Below are 24,298 nucleotides of genomic sequence, written 5' to 3'. Positions count from 1 at the left end.
GGATATTGGGTACATCATGTCTTGATATTAAATTATCCTCTGAAAAGTGGATTGATTTTGAAACTGGCAGGATATATGTATTTCTTCCTTGAATGTCTAGCAGGAAGCTAGACATCAGGAAAGTCTAGGAAAGGTTCTCTATGAAGCTGAAACAGAATTGCTCAAGGGCTATAAGTGTTTTCTTTATATTAATAAATTCTTTTTTGTGCTTAAGGAAAGAGATTCTGTCATTCTCCTTCCATTATTATATGACAATAATACATTAATCTTCTATGAGAGATACTTATCCTAGAGATAATATTTAATTAATGTGCAAAGAAGGAAGTTTAAGTGAAAAAGGTACTTTAAAAATCATATATATTTAATACATTGGCATAGATATTTCAAAGTCTTTTTTTTCTTTTTGATATCGGTGCCATTTGCATACACATACGTGGAAGCCTACCACTGACAGCATCTGGAACAAAAATGACAAACTGAGATATACTTTTAGAAAGATAGATTGAGTGTCCATTCATTGTTAGGACTGTGATTCTTGTCTGCTTGAACTTTCTCTGTCACTGTTCACAGATCAACACACAGGAAAAGACACAGCACAATTCTTTGCAATACTCAAGATTCAAACCAGAAGACAGAGAATCTTTCCTCTAACAGGACAATTCCAAGTGTGCTACTTGGAAGCTTGTGATTCTGCATGCAGAAACCTATGGGTCTGCATCTGGCTGCTTATCACTACAAATGTGCTGCATGAACACATCTCAGTTGCTGGCTTACTATCAAATGAGTCAATCAACTATTTCTGCAATTTTCTTCCCATTACGTGAACACTGCTCGGGGAAGACATATTTCTTAATTTTCAAATTCTTCGCAAGATATTGGAAAGATATCTGGACTCCTCATCCTTTCAGATTTCAAAACAAATACTGCACTGCAAGTATGGCTACACCAAATTTTCTCTCCTCATCTGTATCTTTAAGACATACGCATACAGATGTCAAGACTGCAGGCCAACAGCCTTCATTTATGCATGAAGACACAACTTCTAAGAAATTACAAACCTCCCCAAAACAGCAGGAGTGGTCTATCAGTGAGTCAAGGGCCTTAAATATTTAGCATTTTACATTAAATTACACTTTGACAGAGTGATCTGGCTTTTTCCCCCTTTGTCCAAAAATGCTTCTTGGTTGGGATAAATTAGATTAAATCTAAATAAGACTAAGCACCATGTTACACAAAGAACTATGATCTGAGTTTTTTCAGAAATGGTGAGGCACATTTGGAAAGATAACTCAAAAAAATTATCAGATTTAGTCCACTATTGCCACTGCTTTCCTACAGTCTTTCTATAATCCAATCTTCTGAGCATTCCCTCATAGAAAGGAGAAATCCAAAATTAAGAATAGTCTTGGATTCCACTCTAATGCGAGTCTCATACAGCAAGATTTCCATCATCTCTGTTTGGACAATTATGTGACCTGAAATTGTTCTCAACTTTGTCAACTCCCGAAGGCATGCAGTGATGCAATACTCCTGACCACAACAATTCCACTGTTTGGGAAACATCAGTAATATAGAAAGCACTTCTCTTGGCACCACCTACATGCATCAACTCTGTCCACTTATGTCATCTTAATGAATTTTCAGTGTCCTTAGGAAAACTTCAGTCTTTGCCTTCAAGTTCTTCTGTGGTCTTTTTCCTCAGGAATCTAAATGGCTAGCTAATGCTCCTGGATGAAACCTGTAAGTACCAAATTCAGTCTTCCAGGAGAATAAGTCAAATCTTCTCTGTGCACAGTAAAGTTTGCTTTAAGGGGAAAGTCAAAGACTTGGATTCTAACAGTAGTTAAGGAGCACTCCTGTGTTTATCACCTCTGGCTTCACCACATTCTGCTGCAAAAGCTAAGTGCACTTCTGTTGTCTTCCTTTCTCTAATGCAAATACAAGCAACATGCATCCTTAAGAAACCCCTTCATCAAAATTTTAAAATCCAAATGAAAATAAAACTTAAAAAGAAAAGTCAAATGGACAAAAAAATTCCTAACAGAACAGATAAAATCAAATGCCCTTATCAAACATACAATACACTATTCTACAAGTTTATTGTGGGAGGAAGACCAATTTGTGACTATCACTAGTTATGTTTCTTAATGCATTACTGGAAGGTGATAAGATATAATGATGAAAGCAGTGTAAGGACCTCTATAGAGCAGAAAGATTTCACTGACTGTGATGCGTGTCACTAGTGATAAATGAAAGTTTTCCATGCTTATAGCCACCTCGTGATGCTAAGGTAAATGGATTGTAGTAGGCGTAGGATCTTCTTTTAGTTACTAGTTAGCTTTCATGAAAATGGTATTTAGCTTGAACTAGCAGTTAGTTTGGTTTTCACTTCCATGCAAAAGCAATTAAGAAGGCAATGACAAAAGGACAGATACGTCCTGTATTTCTGACTTGAAATAATTAATTTGGAATAGTAACATTTTCAAAACTACCTAAATGCTTCAGGCTTTTAAGGCTCTCTTCAAAGTATATTTACTCCACATAATACAGCATGTTAGCAAGACCCCAGAGGTAATAACTAATGAGCTAGATCCTATGTCACCTTGTTGAGAAGCAGAATTAATTAGTCCAGCCTTAACAACACACTACCAAGGCTTTTGGCTTCTGGATTCTGTGCTAGTATGGCACTGAGACATATAAATGAACTGTCTCTGGCAATTTGCTTGCAATGCTGTGTTACAGTGCGCAGACATGCCTTCAAGCACTAAGACGCATAACACCAATTGAAGGAAACTCAGACTTTTACAGGTATGAAAGTTGCTTTTGAAAATAAGACTTGGGCACCTTTGAAAAAAATCTACATGCAGTATTTTGGGCAGAGATCCAGGCAAGAGGCTACAATCTGAAGTGTGAAGTTTTAGTACTAAAAGTAAGATTTGTTTCAAGTTAGATGAATGAAATTTCAGTGGCCTGGTAGAAGTTTCATTACACAATTATCCTTTCAATTTATTGGTGATTACTGCCCAAAATAGACAAAACAGACTGGTTGGCTCATGTTTTGGTATAGACACTCTGTCCCAGTCCTTTTCGTTTTCATGAAACTGCCAATTTGCATGATCTGAGAGTTTGGTCCATACATTTTTACATTTATGCCAATAGGGCTACAACTGAGGTTAGATAAATAGTGCAATAAAGATAGATAAAAAGGTTAGATAAATAGTAAAAAATAAAGACACAGTCAGCAAAAATATGTTAAAAGAATTATTTGTCTTTTGATTTAAATTCACGTGGGAGGTAATTAGACAAACAGCCTTCTCCATGGATAGCTATGGGGAGGGAAACCAATGGGAAAAAAAATCTTCCCTTACAACTGACCTTTTTTCAGAGTATGTGCCCTTTTCTTCCTGCAAATGGCAAAACTGCATGTATTCAGCACAGTGAAACTTTGAGGGGGAAAATAGAGAGTCAGATTCCACCCACTAGAAATCCAATACATTAATATGAATGTCTGTCAAAACAGATTCTCCAGGTAAATGGTTTTCTAGTGACTGTTCTTAAATGCTATTATTGTTTGACTGTTACAGTCCCTCCCTCTAACCTCTCACTCAAAATGTGCCTCTTTTAAATTCTCAGGCTTCTCATGAAATATCCTAATATATACCATTCTGATACTACCAACTCAGATTTCTGTCTGTCTTAGCCCTGGAAAGACACTGTTAGCAGTTACTATTTAAACAACTATCGTTAAGAATTTTGTGAACACTGTTAGATACTGTGAGGGCTAAAATATTAGTGGTTATCCTGTATTAGAAATATATAGGTGAAACATGGAGAAATGATTATAAGATAGAGAAAACACAATTAAGAGAAAAGGCTAATGGATGTCGAACATCTGAAGAACAGTATGAAGTGCACATATTCAGAAGGGTTCTAAGGAGTGTTACACGTTACAGGGCTTTGGGGTCCCTAGAAGTTCTGGAGAACTAAAAAACCCCAAACAACTAAAATAGCCCAATAAACAATCAGCATCCCCCTTTTAAGTCTGATGAGGTGTTGCACCTTGCATTCCCAGTGGTAGTTGCCAATTTTATTGGTTAGTGTTAAAAAGAAAACTAGGTCACATACCAGTTTCTACATATCTTCTTGCAGATAACTGCTAATTCCACAGTATTAACTTTGTACTTTTACCTATAGCTATTGAGAAGCTCTTTCATCTGTGGTTCTAGAAAACTGAAAGTTTTTTAAACAGTTTTGTGTATACATACCACTTACTTATCATACCATGCTCTACCAACAAGAAAAAGGAGAAAAAATTGTGGAGTTGAAGAAGAGTAACAGAAAAAAAAATAAAATCAGTGTATTAGTTTATCTATGCATGAAATTATACTGTTGTCACTGAACACATCGTATAGGGTTTCAACAGAAGTGATGTAAATCCTTGCAAAGGTATGCATTCCAGTATTAGAACATCTAATCTCTATTTAGCTGAAACAAAATTGAGTCAAAAATTTAATAACTAAATAACCTATTATATAAATAAATAATAAAATCAGGCTCCCCACTCAGTTTTTTCTCACTTGTTTAACTAAATTCCATTAAAATCTGCCTTAGATTTTAGGTGTATTTTCTTTTAGAGTAGAGATAACCCCAAATGAACATCTGAAAGTATATTTTCTTTTATAGTGGAGATAGCCCCAAATGAACATCATCAGAATATGCTACAGAAATGCTAAAGAAAATGCTACAAGCACCTTTTCCCACACCATTTTATAATGAGCTCACCTTCCAAAAGAAGGCAATGGCTTTCTGTATGGGAAAGAAGTGTTCCTAGCACTGTGGCCTATTGTATATTTTCCAGATTGTGGCTTTGGCCACTTAAACTAGAAACAAGATATCTGTTCTGCTTAGAATTACAAACTTAGTTTGCAAATAGCTGTTACCACTTCAGAAAAAAGTAGTTGCAGAAAAGAGTGAAAATAATAGTACCCACATGTATACATGTAATAGTTGGGAAGACAGAAATTTCCTTCACCATAAAAGATACTTTAGCACTTTCCAAGCCAGTCCACAATGAGGACAATGCTATCTTTTAAATCCTATCCCTGTTGTTATTGCACATGACATATTACATTGTACTGTACAGTGTGTGGTGATGAGAAATTCCCTGCTTATTTAATTGTGATCCTTCAATGAATTTGAAAGGGAGCACTTTATTTCCATTTCTTTAATTTACTAGTTCTTTAGCTGATGATTTTATTAACTCTTGTATTTGAGAACTGATGCTTAACAAAAAAAGGAGAATAAAAAAAAGGCCCTTGGCAGTATTGTGAAGGCCTGGAACTGAATAATGCACTTTAATAATGAGGAATAGAGCTATGGCTTTTGCTGATGGCTGTGACCGGCTCTGTGACCTGATTATGTCGCAGAGTGTCAGCAGCTGAGACACTACAAAAGGGAGCGCATCCCATCAAATCTATCTCCATTGTAATCACTCGCACTGCTGAGAGGCTTGTTAGAAGCAGGGAATCCATCAGGCCTCATTAGCACCGTTTACCATCAAGAAGCTCAAAGAGCAAACATGTACCCTCTAATCAGAAAAATGAGAACCAAAGTACTCCTATTATCTAATTGGATCAACAATGCCTCCCTCCCTATTTAGTTTCCTGAGCTACTTGTGGACTACAACCCTCAAAAATTAGTTATTTTTTGTTAATTGTCAGGGTGGAGCCGTGTTCAAGGTTTTTCTTATACAGAAGGTTTTCACATCTAAATAGCAAGGCATGGGCACAATGAAGCTCAAGTTCCTTCAGAGGCATTCTTAGACTATACTGATGCAATCCCAATTAATTTACTTAATACTTAGATTTTCCTATTAATCTACCAGGAAATAAAGTGTATTGCTCTCTTCATCCACAAGATACTTCATTATGCCAACCCTCATCATGCTACTTTTTTTCTTTTTATGCTAAAATGTTATTTTGCAGTTGCTCAATTAGGAGGTATTTTTCTCCTGTTAGACAAATTCCATCTTTCCAAAAAAACACTAAACTTACTCAGCACCCACAGTTAACATGTATTTGATCCTGTTGAAGTCAAGAGACTTATAAGAATGCAACTGATGACAATTAAGAAACCAGATGCATCAACCTTGGTCTCATGTGTCTGTGGCTCTTTTCCTTAAAAATATTACAAAATCAGCCAAAGTACACATTTCATGTACTTAATAGACATGTAAAACCCATGCAAAACTCCTGCTATTTTCTTTCATTTGTAAAACCATTGTGAAAAAAAGAAATACTAGGTTATTAAAACTCTGAAGAATCCAAATGCAGCAATGGCACTTGAATCCTGCTATAAGGGCAGGCTGAAGCTGAGCAGGTAGACAGTTTCTCTCAGAAATCAGTGAATCTATTGACAGGGTGCAGTCTGGCAAACCCACTAACCTGGCCTTTAAATTTAAGATATGAAAGCCCAGTCCTGCAAATGCTTTCTGGAAAGTGCTGAGGGCAAATAGAATGTAAGCAGTGTTACATGGGCCAATAGCTCTTCATAATATGCCTCTGAAAATGAAAATTTGATTTAGAGTCCTCTACCTGCACTATATCAAATTAATCAGGTGATCTAATCATATTATTTCAATGGATTAGATCTCTTGGTTATGGTCTTGGAAAGCTCTGGTATTACAGTTCATATTGCCATCCAAAGCAAAAGAAGAAAAATAAACATACCATAACTGTGAATTCAAAAATTAGGTTAATAACAAATATGTTATATAAATTATTGTTAATATATATAATTTTGTTACTGTAATTGTAAGAACTCCTTGACTATTGGGAATTAAGACCATGCCATATGTCATTTAAAAGATCATTTCCCTAAATTTGGCATAGGATCTTGGATTTGACCTATAGCTTAATGCCTCCAGGGATTACTGATCACCATATATTTAGCCAGACAGATGGACTTTTACAAGCCCTGAATTTCTGTAACAGAAGGAGCATGTAATTACAAAGATTGTACGTAGAAACATTCTAGTAAGTCATCCAGCTTTATATTTGAAGGAGTGAATTTTGGGTGTCTTGTGATTCTTTGAAAGGGTCAATTTTTAAAGGACAGATTCTTAACAAATGATGCAAATCTGGCTCTTTAATGACTTCAAGCAGGTTATTCAGTAATGGAGTGCCCCAAATTATTATTCAGTTAAGCCCAATTTTGAAGAAACCCTCCTTTCAGTTCTTGGTTAAGTCCTATAATTTTATTAATATAAAGGAATGTAATTTAGTTTATGGAATGTAGTTTAATTATACTTAATAGTCCTGTTTTAAGACAGATAGCCTGAGAGTTGGGCTCTAAGTAAGATGTGTTTATGCTGAATATTATAAAAATGGATGTTATATTACACACTTATTATCAATATTTATCTGTATTGTGGCAAGGTCTGCAGTAGTGATTATAAAACAAGAAATATTTTAAAAAGAAGTAACAAAAAGACAACCCTTACTTAAAAGAACTAAACAAACAATTAGATGCTGTAATTTTATGCAAGAATATAGAAGATTCTTCCTTTCTCTTCCCTTTCTCTGCAACCTGTGGAATTATTGGACTTTACATTATGTCTGGAATAAACAAGACTTAGCCTGAGGGAATCGATAGTTTCATTCAGTGATATTTTCAGAGTAGTATTTTTTTTAAACATACAATGAATGGCCAGACATTACCTATGTTTTCTGTGGAGAACATGAAAAGGAAAAACTATCAAAAAACTAGACTGTGTTTTTACCTCCAACTCGTACAGTGAACATCTTTGGTGTCAAGTGCCTCATGTGAGTGGTGACTGGGAACCATTTCTAGAGCATAGACAGAAACAAGCAGGCTTCTATGTTGGAGCTGATCTGACTGTGAGTTATGGGTATTATAACCAACTTTTATTCCAAACCAATACCCCATCCCTCCAGAAATCTTAATAGGCTTTTGAGAGCCTCCATTTAAAGCTGGCTGCATAAAATGATCCTTTGATGAAAAGGGATTGAAACAAGGGTTAAAGTAGACATTGAAAGGTTATTGTAGAGGGCACATTGTTCATACAATCCTCCTTTAATATGTGTGGTGTGCACCTGCGATAAGATGATTCATTAGATAAGGCCTCACTTTGACAAGCTCCATCGTTCAACCCTCGGGGTAGTGATGGAACAATTCTGCACCCACCCAGTAAATATAACAAGGTCAGCATTTTTTTTTCCTGGGACTTGTATGGTGATAGTGAAGCTCAGGAAGCATCTTTGTTTATGTGCTATGTTAAAAAAAAAGGGGAGGGTTTCCTATAAATTGTTGACTTTTATTTTTTAATGGGCCAAAATAAAAAACATCATTCCTGTTCCAAGTAACTAATATGGTGACAGAAAATTACCGTGAAAAAAGCTGCTCTTATTTTTTTTCTTCTCACTAGTAAACAGTAAGAGTAGAAACTAAACTTTAGATTCACATATCATCCAAGCTGCATCATTTCAATAAATATTTTCCAGGGCCTAACATCCACATAAACACTGTGGATATCACTGTATACCCAATTTGTAGCATTTAGAATAATGACATTCAAATTACTCAGTTACCAGGTGCAGTCATAAGTTATATTGACAGATTTGTTGGAGTGAAACAAGTAATTGTGTTAATTTTAGTCCTAGTAAATGCAATAAAGAATGACAGTGGTCACAATCTGAAAGGCAAAGCATGCTGCATCAAAGGAATTATTTATATATATATGGATTCAGACGCATATCTTTCTGCATCATACTACAACTGAAACTGAAATAGTTTGAACAAATAAACAGTTCCAAAATGCAGATAGTGCACAATCAGTCTCTCAGGCTCACTAACACTTCAATATCGTTCAAGTTTCCTGTTTGGAAAATTTTCTTTAAACCAAAAAAAGCTCCCAAATTTGCATTTACAGGCTGGCAGATTTATTGCAAATTGCTTAACATAAGATAATAAGCAAATGAGAAAGCCAGTTAAATCCATCCCATTACTTCATTACAATTTGTGTTCCTTTACTTAAAACATTTAATACCTCTTTAGAAATTAAGTAATACAGAAATGATAGAGAAATGCAAAAAAATGTAGCACAGTACCACTTTGATACAATTGTCTATAATTAGGCATATATAAGTGGAACATCTGGTATGTTTGTTAAGAATCAGAGGATTGCTGGACTTTTAAAATACCACAGTATTGCACTATTGTGATCTTTTCAGAGGATTGAATTGAAATGAAACAAAACTTAAGCCTTTTCTAGCTTGAAAACACCTTCTAACAGTTCCTGACTTCCTCCCAGTTCTCAGACTTTCCATTTCTTACCTTGTCTGGCAAATCAATATTTATTTATCTTCAATATGTGCTTAAATTGCTGTCATGCAACGGAACTCGTTTTTGTCCCAAGATCAGCCTGCCATCAGAATTCACTGTTTGCTCCATCTTGCACTCACCTGTCCTTGTGCATTAGTGACAAGTTGACCTGTGACCCCCTGAAGACTGGAGAGGGCATTGCCAAAGGCCTGGGAGCTTGCTATTGAGCCCATGGCTGCTGCTGCTGCAGCAGCTGCTGCTTGACTTGCTAGTGGATTATTAACCAGCTGAAAAAAAAAAGAAAAGAAAAAAAAAGATCATGATAAAACCCACAATAAACACAGAAACAGAGTGCTAACTGGATAACATAAAAGGGATTGCACAATCACTTTTATGTTATTTTAATGGGTTTTTTTCCCCACTTAAATGTGCATAAAAACCTGTCTGCTCCGAGAGCTTGAGTAGTTCTGAGAGGATCTTATTTCTGGGGCTTTGACAACAAATAGTATTTTAAAAAGCAGAGAAAATTCCACGTTAATGTTGAAGAAGAAAATTCTCTTTTTGAACCCTATATTCATTCTCTTTTTCTTTTTTTTTTTTTTAATTGAGTTATGCTTGATGTGTTTCTTTAGTTCAGTGTGCTAATGCCACAGGTGTAGCAGCCTAATATTGCTGTAATCAGCAATCAGTGAAAAATTAGAATCTGATTTGAGTGGGAGTGGAATATTTACTTGGGTATATTCAGAACAGAGACTATTTTACTAATGATCTCAGAAACAAGAAAAACCTGCAAATCCTTTTAATTTTCATCATTAAAGAATTTGTGTCAACAGCTAGATACATCACAGCAGAAGACTCAACCTTGTGATTAAGTTCGTTAGAAATCAACAAAAATTCATTTGCAAAATATGATACCGAGCAACTTACTGCTTTTCAACTGTGAATGATTAATTTTAGGACTCATAAGTTTTCAGAAAATGAGTTTTACTCCCTGCTTTAGTTAATTCTACCCAGGTGCTCCATAGAAAGCATAGAGTACAGTCATGGCTTTCACCTTAGGAGACTATCAGAATCCCATAGAAGGGAACACTTCTATCAAGATTTATGTTTATCAAACATACAAAATGTGTGTTCTTCTGTCAGAAACAAAATATCCTGTGGGATGTGGCTTCTACTGGATTATTGGGAGGTTTCTATTTTCTTATCCTCTTCTGAGAATGGACAAAGTTTGAACCAAGCATAAAGGGATGACAGTAAAAAAAAATAAAAATGCTAGGAACCATCATCACTAGGACAGCTGTCTTGAGAATAATCAAACTAACTGAGTTCAAGAGACTGAAATTATATTCTAGAGTCCACTTGCCTCCTAAGAGTCATTGCACTATAGTAGAACTTGCAAAATGCACATTAGAGGATACTGCCACCAGAAATTTGAAGGACAAAACTAGGGACATTTTTTCCTAACTGCGATGAAAATGATGGAGCTTAAGGTTTGAGCTGAAACGAGTAGTAGTTTTAAGCCCTTAGATGATGAGTAAATTATCAATCCTGTAGAACCAGAGGGTCACAGACACCAGTAAGGGATGTACTTCACAGACAGGCTCCACTTCAAAATAGGTTTTAAAAAATTAATCAGTGATTAGTAGATGTTTTAAGCATGTTACAGATATGAGTGGTGTGTATGTTATAGATGTTTAGAAGCCCATCAATAGAATATGTCAGATATGGTTATAATCTATGCTTATAAGAAACCTACTTGTCTGTTCAACATTGCAAAATCTACAATTGATTGGTCATACATTAAAACATCTATTAATCATTCATTAGCCCTTCATAAAGTATTTATAAATGGAACCTTGATATAAAGTGTTGCTTAAAGGGGTGCCTTGAGCACATCCAATCCCTCTAGAAATTGTAAAGTAAATAACTAAATAAAGATTAGTAGCAGTGCCAGACAGAAAAGATGACATTGTTTGGGGGAAATATTTTGATTTGGAAAAAATTGTTATATGAATCTCTAAAAGCAGTCTGCACCATCCCATGGAAAGAAAATCAAGCAGGAATAAAACACAAAGGGGGAAAACCGCAATGAGTGCTTGATTAGCAGTCCTGATGGGCTGTGAAGAGAGCAGAGACCAGCACAATGACCAAGGCAAAGCTCAGTCCCTGAATGCAGACTGCAAGTCCACTGACTGCCCAAGATGCGAGCACAAACATAGTTGCATGCACTCCTCAGTGATTTGGGTGGTGGTGCCTGAGCACAGCAGTGTAATGCCAGATAACAGTGTAGATAAACTTGCAGGTTTCCTGCTCAAAACAATGACATTTGTTTATCGTTCAGATCAGGAGCTGGTAAGCTGCCTTTTTTTCCACAACACTTCATGGGCGGTACTGGGACTTGAAGTAATTCCCTTGTAGCTGTAAATACTTGGAGAAGAAAAGGTCAGCAGCAAACGCGTAAGATTCAGAAAAGACCTTCTACAATCTTATTAGTAACCCACAAATTATTGCACCTCTGATCCCACAGCATCTGACTGCAGGTATAAATGATAATCTTTGGACAGTTATCTGACAAATAACGCAGTTACCTAATAAACAACACTGACTGCTATATTCAGGGCTTCAGTGGCATATGGGAACAACCATCCACAGTTGGGAATAACGTGAGGAACATAAATAAGCTTGTGAAGCTGGAAACCAGAAAGGGTTAAAACCTTCTAAATATCAGACTATCATCTTCTAGAATCTCTTTTCCATTTTTCTTGCTCCAGTTTTCAAAAGAATGTACATTTTCAAATACAACAATAAAATTAATTTACAACAAACCCTGGAGACACTCAGGATTGCTTTTAGTTGCATAACAGAGATAAGCTACTTATTAAAAATCATGGCAGAGGCTGTGATATGCATAGGTACCCTGCATAGTACCATGTTCCAGGAAAAAGCGCAGTGAATGGGCCAACTCACAGGGTAAGAGACTTCCAAGTGCACATAAAACCATCCTTATCTATTAATAGGTTAAAAAAGGAGAACATGCATTTTGCTTTGACTGCTTTGGGAAGCTGTTGACTGCAAGTTATGCTCTGTTAAACTGACCCCTTTTATATTGTATGAAAGCTGGGGATGGAGAAATACATCTCATTTCCATGCCTGGACACCAAGGTACCAGATAGAATCTTTCTTTTGTTTTAAAAATAAAATCTCTGACTTGAGAGATTTATGCTATTTCTCAGTGCAGGTTGAATCCCTAAGAATATTTATTAGAAATATTATAAATATATTATGAAAAATCCCACAAAGGGATCTACCCATTTTGTTTCTGTATTTAAATAATGATTTCGTTTGGAAGGCTGAAATGTTTCAAGATGTCAATTCCATTGCCCAAATTTCTGCTTCCACTCAAAACAGCAGCCATCACTGTAGGTAACAGTGATCTTAGTTTAAAGTGGCAGGCCAGCCCTCTTAAGGATGCCTCCGCTAATGACATGGTTATACGAGGAAGCAAACTTCATGGGAAAGAATCTTCTGATAACTGAGCAGGTTTAATACATTCTTCTGAATTCCCAAAGCTGAACTTTTAAAGGTAAAGCATATGAAAATTGTTCTGCACTAACTCAATAAAAGCAGAAGACATTCCAGTGCAGGAAATAGAGCCCACATAAATAAAACTAACCTGAGAAATTATGGGGGATGAAAGAGGCACTACTTACAAGATCCTAAAACTGTGCCATGTGACGTGAGTGTTTCCATGGTTAAGAGATTGTCTTCAAAAACAATTTCAAGGAAAAGTGTTAGAGAGTCAATGCTGCAAGCAGCTTTGTTGAGAGCCACAAATACTTATACTTTTGGAAGAATACCCTCTTCCTCTTTTTCCCCAAAGCTAACTTATTATTTTATTGAACTTGCTGTGAGAAACTGATCAAGAATTCATGTACTGTTAAATACAAGATCAGATTTGATAACCTACACAGTAATTTTACTTTTCTCTGTAAAGGGCATATCCCACTGAACTGTGACTCCTCTGGTCTGGAAATCAAAGAGACAGTTTTACTCATTACAATAACACTCATTCTACAAATATACAGAAAAAAACAGTTTTATTGGTGAAAAGTCAAGACATTTCAGGATGCCAGAGCATCATATGAAAAAAATGGGCCTATAACCTGAAAGGTAAAGTCACTTTATATAATGCCAGTACATAGATCTTGTACGTTTTCTAAAGAACTTGCAGAGCAGTGAAGACACACCATCTGAATGCAACAATGGAGAATGAAAGGACATCCTGTGAAGTAACAGCAAGCATAACTTCATTTTACAAAATAGTATTGGTGTTTTTCAGGGAGAATGTTAAAAAAAAACCCCACATTTATGGGTATCTTCCTAAGATTAGATTAGTGTAGAAAAGTAGTATATTTGATTAGGGACCAAGAGATCCTCAGTCTCTTATGTTCTCTGACAATCCTTTCTGCAGGGAGCATCACACTACTAGGTAAGCTACTAAGATTGTTTGCTAAAACCAGTGCTTTACAAGGGAAAACAGAAATATCTCTAAAAGTTGAGAAGAATTCAGCAATGGCTCTCAGCAGAAACACATGACATTTTTCTTTTCTATCCCTAATAAGTGAAAATTGATCACAGAAATGGAATTTTTTATCAGCATGGCATTTGCTTTTGTAGGAATTTTTAACCAAGAATCTATGTGAATTTTATCAGTGTTTAGATTATGAGAGAATTACACATTAAAGTATAGTTGAGTTTGTTCCTATTTTTCTCATTGGCTCTTGAGACAGATTCTGTGTAGTAGTCACTTAGCCTTAAGGAAGAAAGACTGTTTCAAACTGAGCACAGGTTCCTGAGGATATTCTTTTCCTGAGGATTCTATTCCTGAGGATATCTTCTTTTTTACTGTGATCAGCATTATCATCTGAAGTGGGTGTAGACAGAAAGGTTTTGGTAGTGGCAGAGTAGGGCAGCTGCAGAGTAGGAGAATAAAAAGCCCAGAGTGAACATAACGAAGGAAACACTGAGGTCAGAGAAAGGAGAAGGAGAAGGAGGTGCTCCACAGCACAGAAGATATCCCCACTGTAAGCCCTCAAAGGACAAATGGGTATTGCCTGATGAGAATTGTGATCTGTGGAGATCCCATGCAAAAGCAGGGGAAAAATGTGAAGAGAAAGGAGGAGGAGAGGGGAACTATGGTGAACCGACCAGAGCTCCCCACATGCCCTGCACCACTGCAGGTGAGGAGGGGAGTTAGGAGTGAAGCAGTGAAGTTAAGTCTCAGAGAGTGGGGAGAAAAGTTGTTTTAATATTTCTCTTAGTTTCTCACTAACTGAATCTATTTCAATTGGCAATAAATTAAAGCTAATTATCCCCGAGTTGAGTCTGTTTTGCCCACAAAACTGATTGGTAAGCAGTCAGTCTTTACCCATGAGCTTTCTCATCCTGTTTTTTCTGCCATCAGTAAGAAGATCACCACTTAGCATTTATATAGAAATTTGCAGCCAAATTTTTCAATTGTGGGAGCCTGAGCTCTGTCAATTTCAATTTATTTTTAGGTTTTTAAGTAAAAATAAGTCAAATTTTCAAGAACCCTGGGAACATGCAGATCCCAAGAAAGCCAAGAGAGAATACATAGGTAACATAAAACAAAAGAGATGCTATGAGCAAACATTTTGAAAACCCTGTATGTGTTACTTATCAGTTGGATTTTTTTTTTATGTTGACCTTCGCCTACCTCCTTTTTGTTTATGTAATAGGATAATTACAACACTTAACTTTTATAAATGAACATCAGGGTAAAATGTCTAATAAAATGGCTGTCATAGAGTCTAATCATGCATAACTCTTTGAAAACATGCCCAGCAGGCAAATCCCAAATTATATAAAAAAAAAAAAAATTAAATCTGTCAACACTTGGCTTTTTACACTGCTGTGATATGATCAACCTACAACTATACAATGTAATTATATATCCAGAACCATTCAAGAATGTCTGGTTATTTCAAAACTGCACAGGTCTATATTTGAAAATGGTTGTAGATGGCCAGAGCTCCAAATAGGCTGCTTAGATAGACATTTTAGTTTATGCACATACATCAGAAATTTATGTGCAGAATACTGCGTGCAGACAAGGATATTCGAACATCCGAAAGCACCAACTTGATAGAGGCACTTAAAATATCTGGTTCTCACAGATACTTAGTCTGCTCATTATATACATTTATTGTGGTTGAGCTATTTGCTGTCTAAATCTATGCTGAATTTTCTATCAGAAATAAGTACTGATAGTGGTATCACTGATGCGACATGACTTGATTCAATGCAAAGTGACACGACCTGAGGTGATTGGAAATATGCAGTGCTCATGTAAGCCTTGATATGACATGGATAGAGGAGCTTGCACAAAATTTCTCACAATATCTTTGTAAACAAGGTGCTGCTGGTCAGATTAGAACCAGCCTGAAAAACTAGAATAACAATTTACAAAATAAAAATAATAGCGCTGTTGCAAAGCAAATAAAGAGCAGACATCATTCCCCAGGTCCCTTGGACCAAACTACTAGAGACATGAAAAACTAAGAACATATTAGGGCACAGGCAAAAAGCAAGTGGAAACCACTCTAGCCATTTAATTTCTGCTGTGAAAGATAGAAAAGAGAGGAAAGGAAACTAGAAGAAAGGGATCCTTCTCAGGTCTAATCCTGCAAGAGAAACTAAATTGAAGGTGTCAGCATGTCTGAGACTGAGTCTTATATGTTTACCAAAAAAGAAGAGTGAATATATTTAAATAAATCTAATATAATAAAGTATAAATAACTAGAAAATGTAGCTGACTGACTCCTTCAGCAGCAGGTCAGTACATACAGACTGCCTGCAAACTCTTGTCCTATAGGTTCCTGGCTGTCCACATTTATAACTTACAAGTTTGAAATGTTCCAGATCTGCTTAAGCTGACACACACTGAATCAGATCTTAGTTCAACAGAGGCATCTTGTTTTTTTCTGATTAGTTACTTTTATATTTATGTAGACTTTAAAATATCTATTTTAATACATGTCACAAATATACTGTAAACAAATATCTGACTTAATGAAATTTTGCATCTCTAATAATCATAAATTGTACTGGTATTCATAAAAAAGGAAAGAATACTGAAAAAAATAATCCGAATTCTCTAATTTTTTAAAGTTGTTCCCCTGTGTGGCAAGACTGAAAGGAAAGAGCATCTTCTAAACTTTCTGAAAGGGGCTGCAACTCAGCTCATGTTGATTAGTTCCTTGGTTCCCGTGTTTGTCTATTTTAGAATGATTTATCTGGCTTCTGAAAGATGCTTTCCCCACAAGAAAAATGGTTACTTCAGGGCTCCCTTGCTGCTAAAAGAATGAACTCTTATCAAAAGGAAATTGCCATCTGTCTTCCTGGATAAAAGCCCAGCGCTTGGGTCTCAGTGATCTAGCCTCTGTAGAAAGTGTGTCAACTGTGAGACACATCAAATTAATCTCCTTAATCTAAAACATTTATTTGCGTTTAATTTGAATTTGTGAATGTTCATGTGCACATGTAAATATGACTATTTGCATATACAAATGTTAAAAATGCAAGGTGAGGTCACACCATGTTAATATGATGCTTCATGTTGAGTATTTGAGAAAATATTTCTGGAAGTCTTGTTTTACGGTACAATATGCAATCTTAGTATACATGCCTGGAACTGTTTATTCAAATATTCCTATTAAAAATCGAACTTTTAGGTGCAGAGCTTCTCTTTTGCCCTTTGAAGAATAAATCCTACTTAATACTTACGGACACATTCCTAACTGAGAACATATATAAGGTTTCTTGAAAAATTCTAGGTCAGCTGCTCTGCAAAGATCCTCATTTTTGAAACTGGAAATACATCTGAATACTTTTGTTGATTTGTACTGTAACAGCATCACCAAATAGTTTTGCTTTCATGTAAGCTAAGTGCTTACATTGAAGTCTCATTGAGGTGAATGAAGAAGAGATTAGTGAACACGATCAGATCTAACACTGGAACTATGTAGAATATTTTTCTTTTCACTGCTCTCAGCTCCAAACTGAACCTAATCTGATACAAAGTTGAAGAATAATGCAGATGGCTCCTGAATGCAGAGGAAAGATTGCTGTCAAAGTTACAGGTCAGTCCAAAATCCAAATCTGGCTCTGAATACAGGTATCTAGGAAGCTGGAAGCACTTAGTTCTCTGTGGTTATATCAGTTCACCCCAGAGTCAAAACGACATAAACACCCTAATTGATACTATGTATTTGAGAAGTTCTCACTCTGTTTTCCAGGTTTTGTGGAGAATGAGGTATCAAACCATTTGAGAAAGGGATTTTTTATTAGACCTTTGAGTTTTGCTGAAATCTCAGTATATAAAGTGAGATTTGAGAAGTGTGAATAAAGTTGAAGGAAACATTTAGTTTGAAAACCTTAAAGTCAAAGCCATATTTCCAATAAAAGAGATTCAAGAGGTGAGCGATATCCACAGAAACAAGTAAGCTGAGTCGAAGTCTGTGAAAGGGAAGAAAGTATGCAAAAAAGGATGTTAGGGATCCCTAAGCAGGATACCTTTAACATTTCTCTTGGGGCACTATTTTATTACTTCAGTACAGTTCTGAGCACGCAGTGGTGAACTGTGAATGCGACTTTATTCAAGTGTTTTCACTCTATGTGTCAGTGGTAAGGTTACTGCTGCTACTCTTTTTGTAAAGAGAGAGCAGTGAACACCTATGGGTGTCTTTGCACCAGCACTGTGTGAGCATGTTGCCTCTCAGATGGTAGCAACCCTCTGCCCCATTCGTCTTTGGATGGCTTACTTTGATTGTAAACATACAGGAAAACACTAGCTAACACAAGATTGACTACAGCACTTTAAAGCCATTGTTTATACATACATACACCCACCGTTGTCTTTTTTTTACCAACAGTCCTGCTCTGTAGATAAAGGTACATGTAAACTGGTAACAATTGTGTATTTAACATGCCGAAAATCATCCCCTCAATGCAGCTCTTACACAAGGGGAAAGGCAGAAGGGCTAATATTTCCATGGAGAACTTTATCTTCTCTCAGACACTTCCATTTCATTTGGTGTCAGCAAGAAACCTGCTCCCAAAATGAGCTATAAGTCCTGTCCCAGAAGCAGCACTACCAGATACGTGTGGTGTGGGGCTGGGCTGCACTCAGCATCAACTGGGTGATTTAATTTTGTTAATGTTCTTCTAAGATGCATACAGAACATTTTAAATTTACTGATTTCTTTGAAAGCTTTTTTTAATTTGTTTGTTTCTTTGTTTGTTTGATTTGTTTTCTGTTTCATAATCCATCCATGTCCCACATTTCCTGTGACTCCTCCCTAGGTTTTTCTTTTTGGGGTGTGCATAATTTTTTTTTTCTGTGAGAGACCCTTCTTCTGCTTTCACCTATTTGACTCCTTTTCTCTAATCCCTTATCTCCCCTCTCATCCACTTGGTTCATGTCACTCTGAATCCGATCACAATAGGTTTCCATATGGGAGTTCACACAGAGCTGCAAAAGCAGTAAATCTACTGTGTCTGTAATGCTGCCATATTAATTCCTAATCAATTTCAAAGCTGTATTTGAAACTCATATATTTCACCTCAGCAAAATCAAAATAACGTCAAGTTGCCAACAGCAAATGAAACTTGAAAATATAATTAAAAACATATAGGCTAGGAATGTATTGTTTCTGAGGTCTTTGCAATTGTCACTGTGCTAGGCACTATAAATTGATGGCAAGAGGGTATATGAAACTGAGATCCTCTTATAACAAAAGCATAGCTCCATATTGCTTCAGGTAACAGAAGAACTCTCAGCTGAATGTGAGTGATGACTGCAAGAATAAACTGTATAATTTTTTTTTTTTTTTTTTTTTGCTGCAAGGATCAATTCCAAATTTGTTAAAATCTGATGCTGAAATCCTGTAAAGACTGCATGCAAGACTCCTAATGCAGTCCTGGATAAATTTGAGAGTTTGTGTTAGTGTGTTCTTGTGACTGTGATTTTTCCATTTCACGGATAAAGATGCAGTGTGATCTTATACTAACCATTCCAGCTCATTACAGAAGATCATATGCAAATAATAATTTCTCCCTATGGTGATATTACTGTATTTGAAACAAAAGACATGGCAAAGTTTAGCTCCTGTCATCCTCTTTTTTTGTTGGTTTTTCTTTTTTTTCACATGGAGGCAGAATGTCAGAAATAATGCCTAGGTTATTACTCAATATCTGCTACTGGCTGAATGCATAGCCTGAGGAAAGTCTAATTATCATTTACAATAAATAATTTCCTCCATATTTATTATCAATGGAAATCTACTCATAGACATTGAGCCAAGGAATTCTGCTATACGAGCAAAAATATGTACTATCTTTCAACAGCAGCTCAGCTTACAACCTGAATGTCTGTAGCTTTTTCATTAAATTCATAATTGCTTTATTGTGCCTAGACTCTTGTTCTTCCATAAGGCACTGTCAATAGACAGACAGATGAATTTCTTCATGTTCTAAGTATTTTCTACTTTTATCTGTTGACCAGATTCACAAAATATTTATGGACCCTGGAGCAATTTTTGTGCTTTACAAAACAAGAGAATTTTTTTTTTTGGTGCTAAAAATAGCATAAGTTTCAAGTTCTCAGTCTGGTTCTGATTTCTCTCTGTGAGAATATAAATCTGATCTAATTTTAATGAGGTCAGCTGAGATGCAATTGGTTAAAACAGAGAAACTACTGTCCAAAATCAACCCCTTCAATTTCTTATAGGCTTCAAATAAGGAGGAAAAAGGAGGGAACGATTTTCTCGTTTGAAATATTAAAATTAGCTAATTGCTCTGATATTTTATTTAAATCAAGTAGTCTCACCAAAGGCCTGTGTTTTTATTCCTATTTTTGTATTTTTTTTTACTTTTATGCCTCTGTAAAGTAGAGAAGCTATCCGTTGAAGTCAGAAGTCAAAACATTTACACCTACAGCTGTGAAACTAATGGATTTTTCTGTTTGCAGACTGAAAAATTTTCCTGAAACACCCTACTCACCCCCTTAAGAAAAAACACAAAAACCCCCAAACAATAAGAAAACATGGTTCAGGCAGACCTGGAGTGGAAAAAAATTGGAAAACAAATAAATTTTAGATCACCCAAAACATTTAGTTCAGACTAAAATGGTTTCTTGGAAGGAAATATAAAATGGATCACGCTCACACGAGTGTTTTATAAACTGAGTGGAAATACTTGACTTCAAAAAATCATTCTTACCTACCTTTTTTTAATCTCATCCATTTTGTTTGCAAGGAACGTATATATCCACCTAACTATTTGTCCCAAATATACCTTTGGAAGGGTGAAGTATGCAGACCTCTTTGCAGTCACTGGTAGTGGTGGGTGCTACTGATAATTGTGTCACTAAAAGGGATATGTCAAGGGTCAGAAGTATTTTTGCAGGCAACCTAGTCAGACAATGCTGCTGTTCTAAGGTACCTCCAATACGTCAGAAACTGTGATGAACCCAGCCTAAGTGCAATTAAGGCAGGACTCTTTCACTCTGCCTATCACATTCTTAATACTTGTACATGCAATAAAGCAAATACTGCTTCTGAAATATGAGGTGTGTGCTGTTTGCTTTCCAAACGTAAAGCTGAATATATGCCCTTGAAAAAGAAATTTCACATGTTAGAAACCATGCCAGGAGAAGAAAGATGACGAGAAAAGGAATGGCCTAGTACGGATTAACTGAACACATAATGAGCGTGCAGTTACTCTGCGTTGAATTGTGTCATATTTCAACAATGGCAATCAGCAGGCAGGTAACAATCCTCCTAGATTCACCTCAAAGAGACAGAGAAGGACCCTGACTTGCAGAAGACCTGGTGAACATCAACCAGCTAGAAGAGACAGATAAGATCAACAGCCTAAACTAAACCAGAAATGGTTACTTTTGCATGGGTTGAGGACACAGTGTTTTGGTTGTAGCTGCAAGAGAGCAATCTGAATGTGTTAAAGGGGAAATTCCTTCCTTACTCCTAAGGACCATGAGCCTGCTGAGCATTGCAGCTTGCTAAGATATCTGAACCAAGATCTTCAGGGTGTGAGGGACAAGGGTCCATTTGTTAATCTCACTCTAACTCAAGGTTTTTCTGGCATTTCTACTGGTGAATCCCACACCAAGGCATATCAGAAGGCTTCTTTTCCCTGCTGGTTTGACAAAGACCTTAATTAATGCAGATTTACATGGTATACTGCTAGAACTCCAAAATATTTCCTTTGATTTCAAGAAAATCACAATGCTTATTTATTTAAATCAACGTCCATGAGATGAGATCTCTCTCTTTGTTCCTAATATTCATCCAAAAATAATGTGCCATCAGTGCAACAGGTAGAGTCTCACAGAGGTCAGTGTAATTGCACCAGTTTAGACCAAGGCAGAATTTACTGCATTGATGCTGGCTTGTGAAAAATAAATCAGAAACTTGATGGATATTAAAACCAGTGTTAAAACAGGGTGTTTTATACAGTAATTATAAGGTTATTTCTCAGTAATTCAATCTACCAAGGGTGAAAATATATCTTTTATTGCTGCCAATGATGGTAATAATTCTTTCTGCCACCTGTAAAAGCAACAATAGCTTTTCATTGATTTTGCTTAAAAGGAAAGTTCAGGGTTAGAAAATTAGTATTTCATGTGGAAACAAGAAAAACTTTCCAAAGTATATGTGATGGAAATAGTAATAATTATGTTTGAGGAGAAAGGAAGTCTTGTGATTAGGGTCACTGGGTAGATATCTAAAAACCTCACATGGGGTGTAATTCTTCCACATATTTTCATTTCTTTAATTTCCTGACTGAAAAATAAAATAAATATCAAAACTCCCTTTCTTTCACCTTGTTGTGTTTGTTTTTTTTTTTCTCATTAGATAATACACCTGAAAGTCCATTAAAACTGGATTACATGCACATGCAACTAACTAAGGCAAGGTCAGAGCTAAACCAAATTTTCTTATATCTAGGTAAGTCTGCATACAGATTATATCTTTTTGTTTTTGACACAGTATCTAGTGATTTATGTATTTATCTAGCATTTTACCCACTGCCATAACATATATCCAGGTAATATTAATGGAGGCCAAAAAAAAATCATCTGAGGTACAGAAATAAATGACCATCTAAATCACTAGCAAAGCTGCTCACAAAATGAAGGTCTTTTGCTAAGAAGCATGTAAATAGTAAAAATAACTGTAAACTGACTTCATAAATAACTGAATACTGACTTCACCCGAGGAAACAGTAAATCCAGGAGAGCACAGTACACGTGTGGATTTGCTGCTCTTTATAAATTAATTGGTTCAACTTTGTTGGCTCATAGTATCACAGCACCTTGCATAAATGGAAGCCTTGTCTTGGCTCCGAAGTTGCAATCTGATAACATGCATAATATTTAGAAAACACTAATTTTACCATTAATATTCTACACACTTTTTGTAAGATAAATCAATTATGCAACTTGCTGTCACAGTCGTGGGGAAATCTCTAATGCATCCTAACATTCCTTCTGGTTTTCTGTTTATGCACTCTTGTAGTGCCACATTATGATATCTTGTTTCTATCAGTCCTATTTTAAAATGAATTGCAGTAACTCAAATAACAGTTACTTCAGCTCTAAACCTAACATGCTATCTTACTAAGCAGAAAAGATGACTCACTTGTATAAATTACCTTCATCATATAGCTGTTGAAGATAATAAAATCTGGGAAGAAAACTGTATATCAAACCACAAGAGCTGTAATACAAAGTACTATAGGATCCTTATGTATGATTAACACTACCTGGCCTCCAGGTTTGTGGACAGAGATGAGTAGCCATGTACGAGTAACAGTTGTGGAAAAGAAGGGTTGATGATATGGTGGGCACCACCATGGAGCTCTTCTGCCTCTTTTTTGCCATGCTGGGACAGGGATATGACAGGGATGGTCTCGCCTTCAGCTGGAGCTGCCCCGGAGGCAGTCATCAATGTAAGTGTCTTGGGCATGGCCATGTCCCAGGAAGGATGGCTCTAATTGGCCCAATTTGTTTCTTTGGGGTTTGGCTTTGGTAAGGTTTTTTGTGCGACTGCTGAGCAGATACTACAATCTGAAATGATACCCCTCTTCAGGGTATTCTTCAGTTGCTTCCTTGCAACTACTTGTTCTTTGCCCAGGGAAAGAAGCTGGAGAGTCAATAGAAATCATATGCTACTGAACACTATCCCAAAGAGTAATCTCGGTCCAGAATGCCTTTGAATCTTCAAAATATATTACTTAGTCACAACCAAAAGTGGAGGTGGTGCCTTACTCAGGGGAACTCAACAGATGATATTGTGAGGGCAACTTAAGTTTAGAATCTTCACACGCACCTGAGATTAATGTCTCGTGCTTACTGTCTGTTCTTTACAAATGCCCTGCATTGGATGTGTAGTAATAAAGGCAGTGGGAAAAATGTGCATAATTAAATTATTCTTGGGCTACCCTTTACCTCGAAAAGGAGGTAGAAGTTTGGAAAAACCTAGTAAAAGTGGAGGCCTGGTCTTCACTTACACCAGTGTAAGGAATGTAGAAGTCAAGCATGAACGCTATAAATTCAGGACCTTAAAAGTAAAATTAGATGGGTAAATAATCAAATTACAGGACTACAGAGCAAAAATGCAGCAATAAAAAGAAAGGAACACCATGACAATGTTGTACATGGAACACATTTGCCAAACCTGTATCAAAAATGTCCTTGAAATCAAATTACAGAAGACAACAGACATAAAAAGAAAAATGAGAAAAAAAGAATATAAGAAAGAAATATGTAAGAGAAAATGCACCAAATGCAGGATTGCTCCATAAACTTTAATGAAAAAATAATAGCCTACTATGGAATACCATCTAATATAGG

At 36.2% G+C, this 24,298-nt stretch overlaps 1 protein-coding gene across 11 annotated transcripts in view; it reads right to left on the bottom strand.

The window, feature by feature from the left end:
* Positions 1-24,298, bottom strand: part of POU6F2 (POU class 6 homeobox 2) — a 329,766-nt gene that overhangs the window by 48,842 nt on the left and 256,626 nt on the right. For all 11 annotated transcript variants that reach the window (XM_050320054.1, XM_050320028.1, XM_050320062.1 and 8 more), the window contains one exon: positions 9,483-9,629. In XM_050320054.1, coding sequence (XP_050176011.1) covers positions 9,483-9,629 — 147 coding nt within the window. The remainder of the gene's footprint in view (positions 1-9,482; positions 9,630-24,298) is intronic.

The sequence above is a fragment of the Myiozetetes cayanensis genome, unplaced genomic scaffold (genome assembly GCF_022539395.1).
Source record: "Myiozetetes cayanensis isolate MyiCay16 unplaced genomic scaffold, myiCay2020 scf1, whole genome shotgun sequence".
In the NCBI taxonomy this organism is placed as follows: domain Eukaryota; kingdom Metazoa; phylum Chordata; class Aves; order Passeriformes; family Tyrannidae; genus Myiozetetes; species Myiozetetes cayanensis.
The sequence above is the reverse complement of the archived record's forward strand: the minus strand, read 5'-3'. Positions and strand labels throughout refer to the sequence as shown.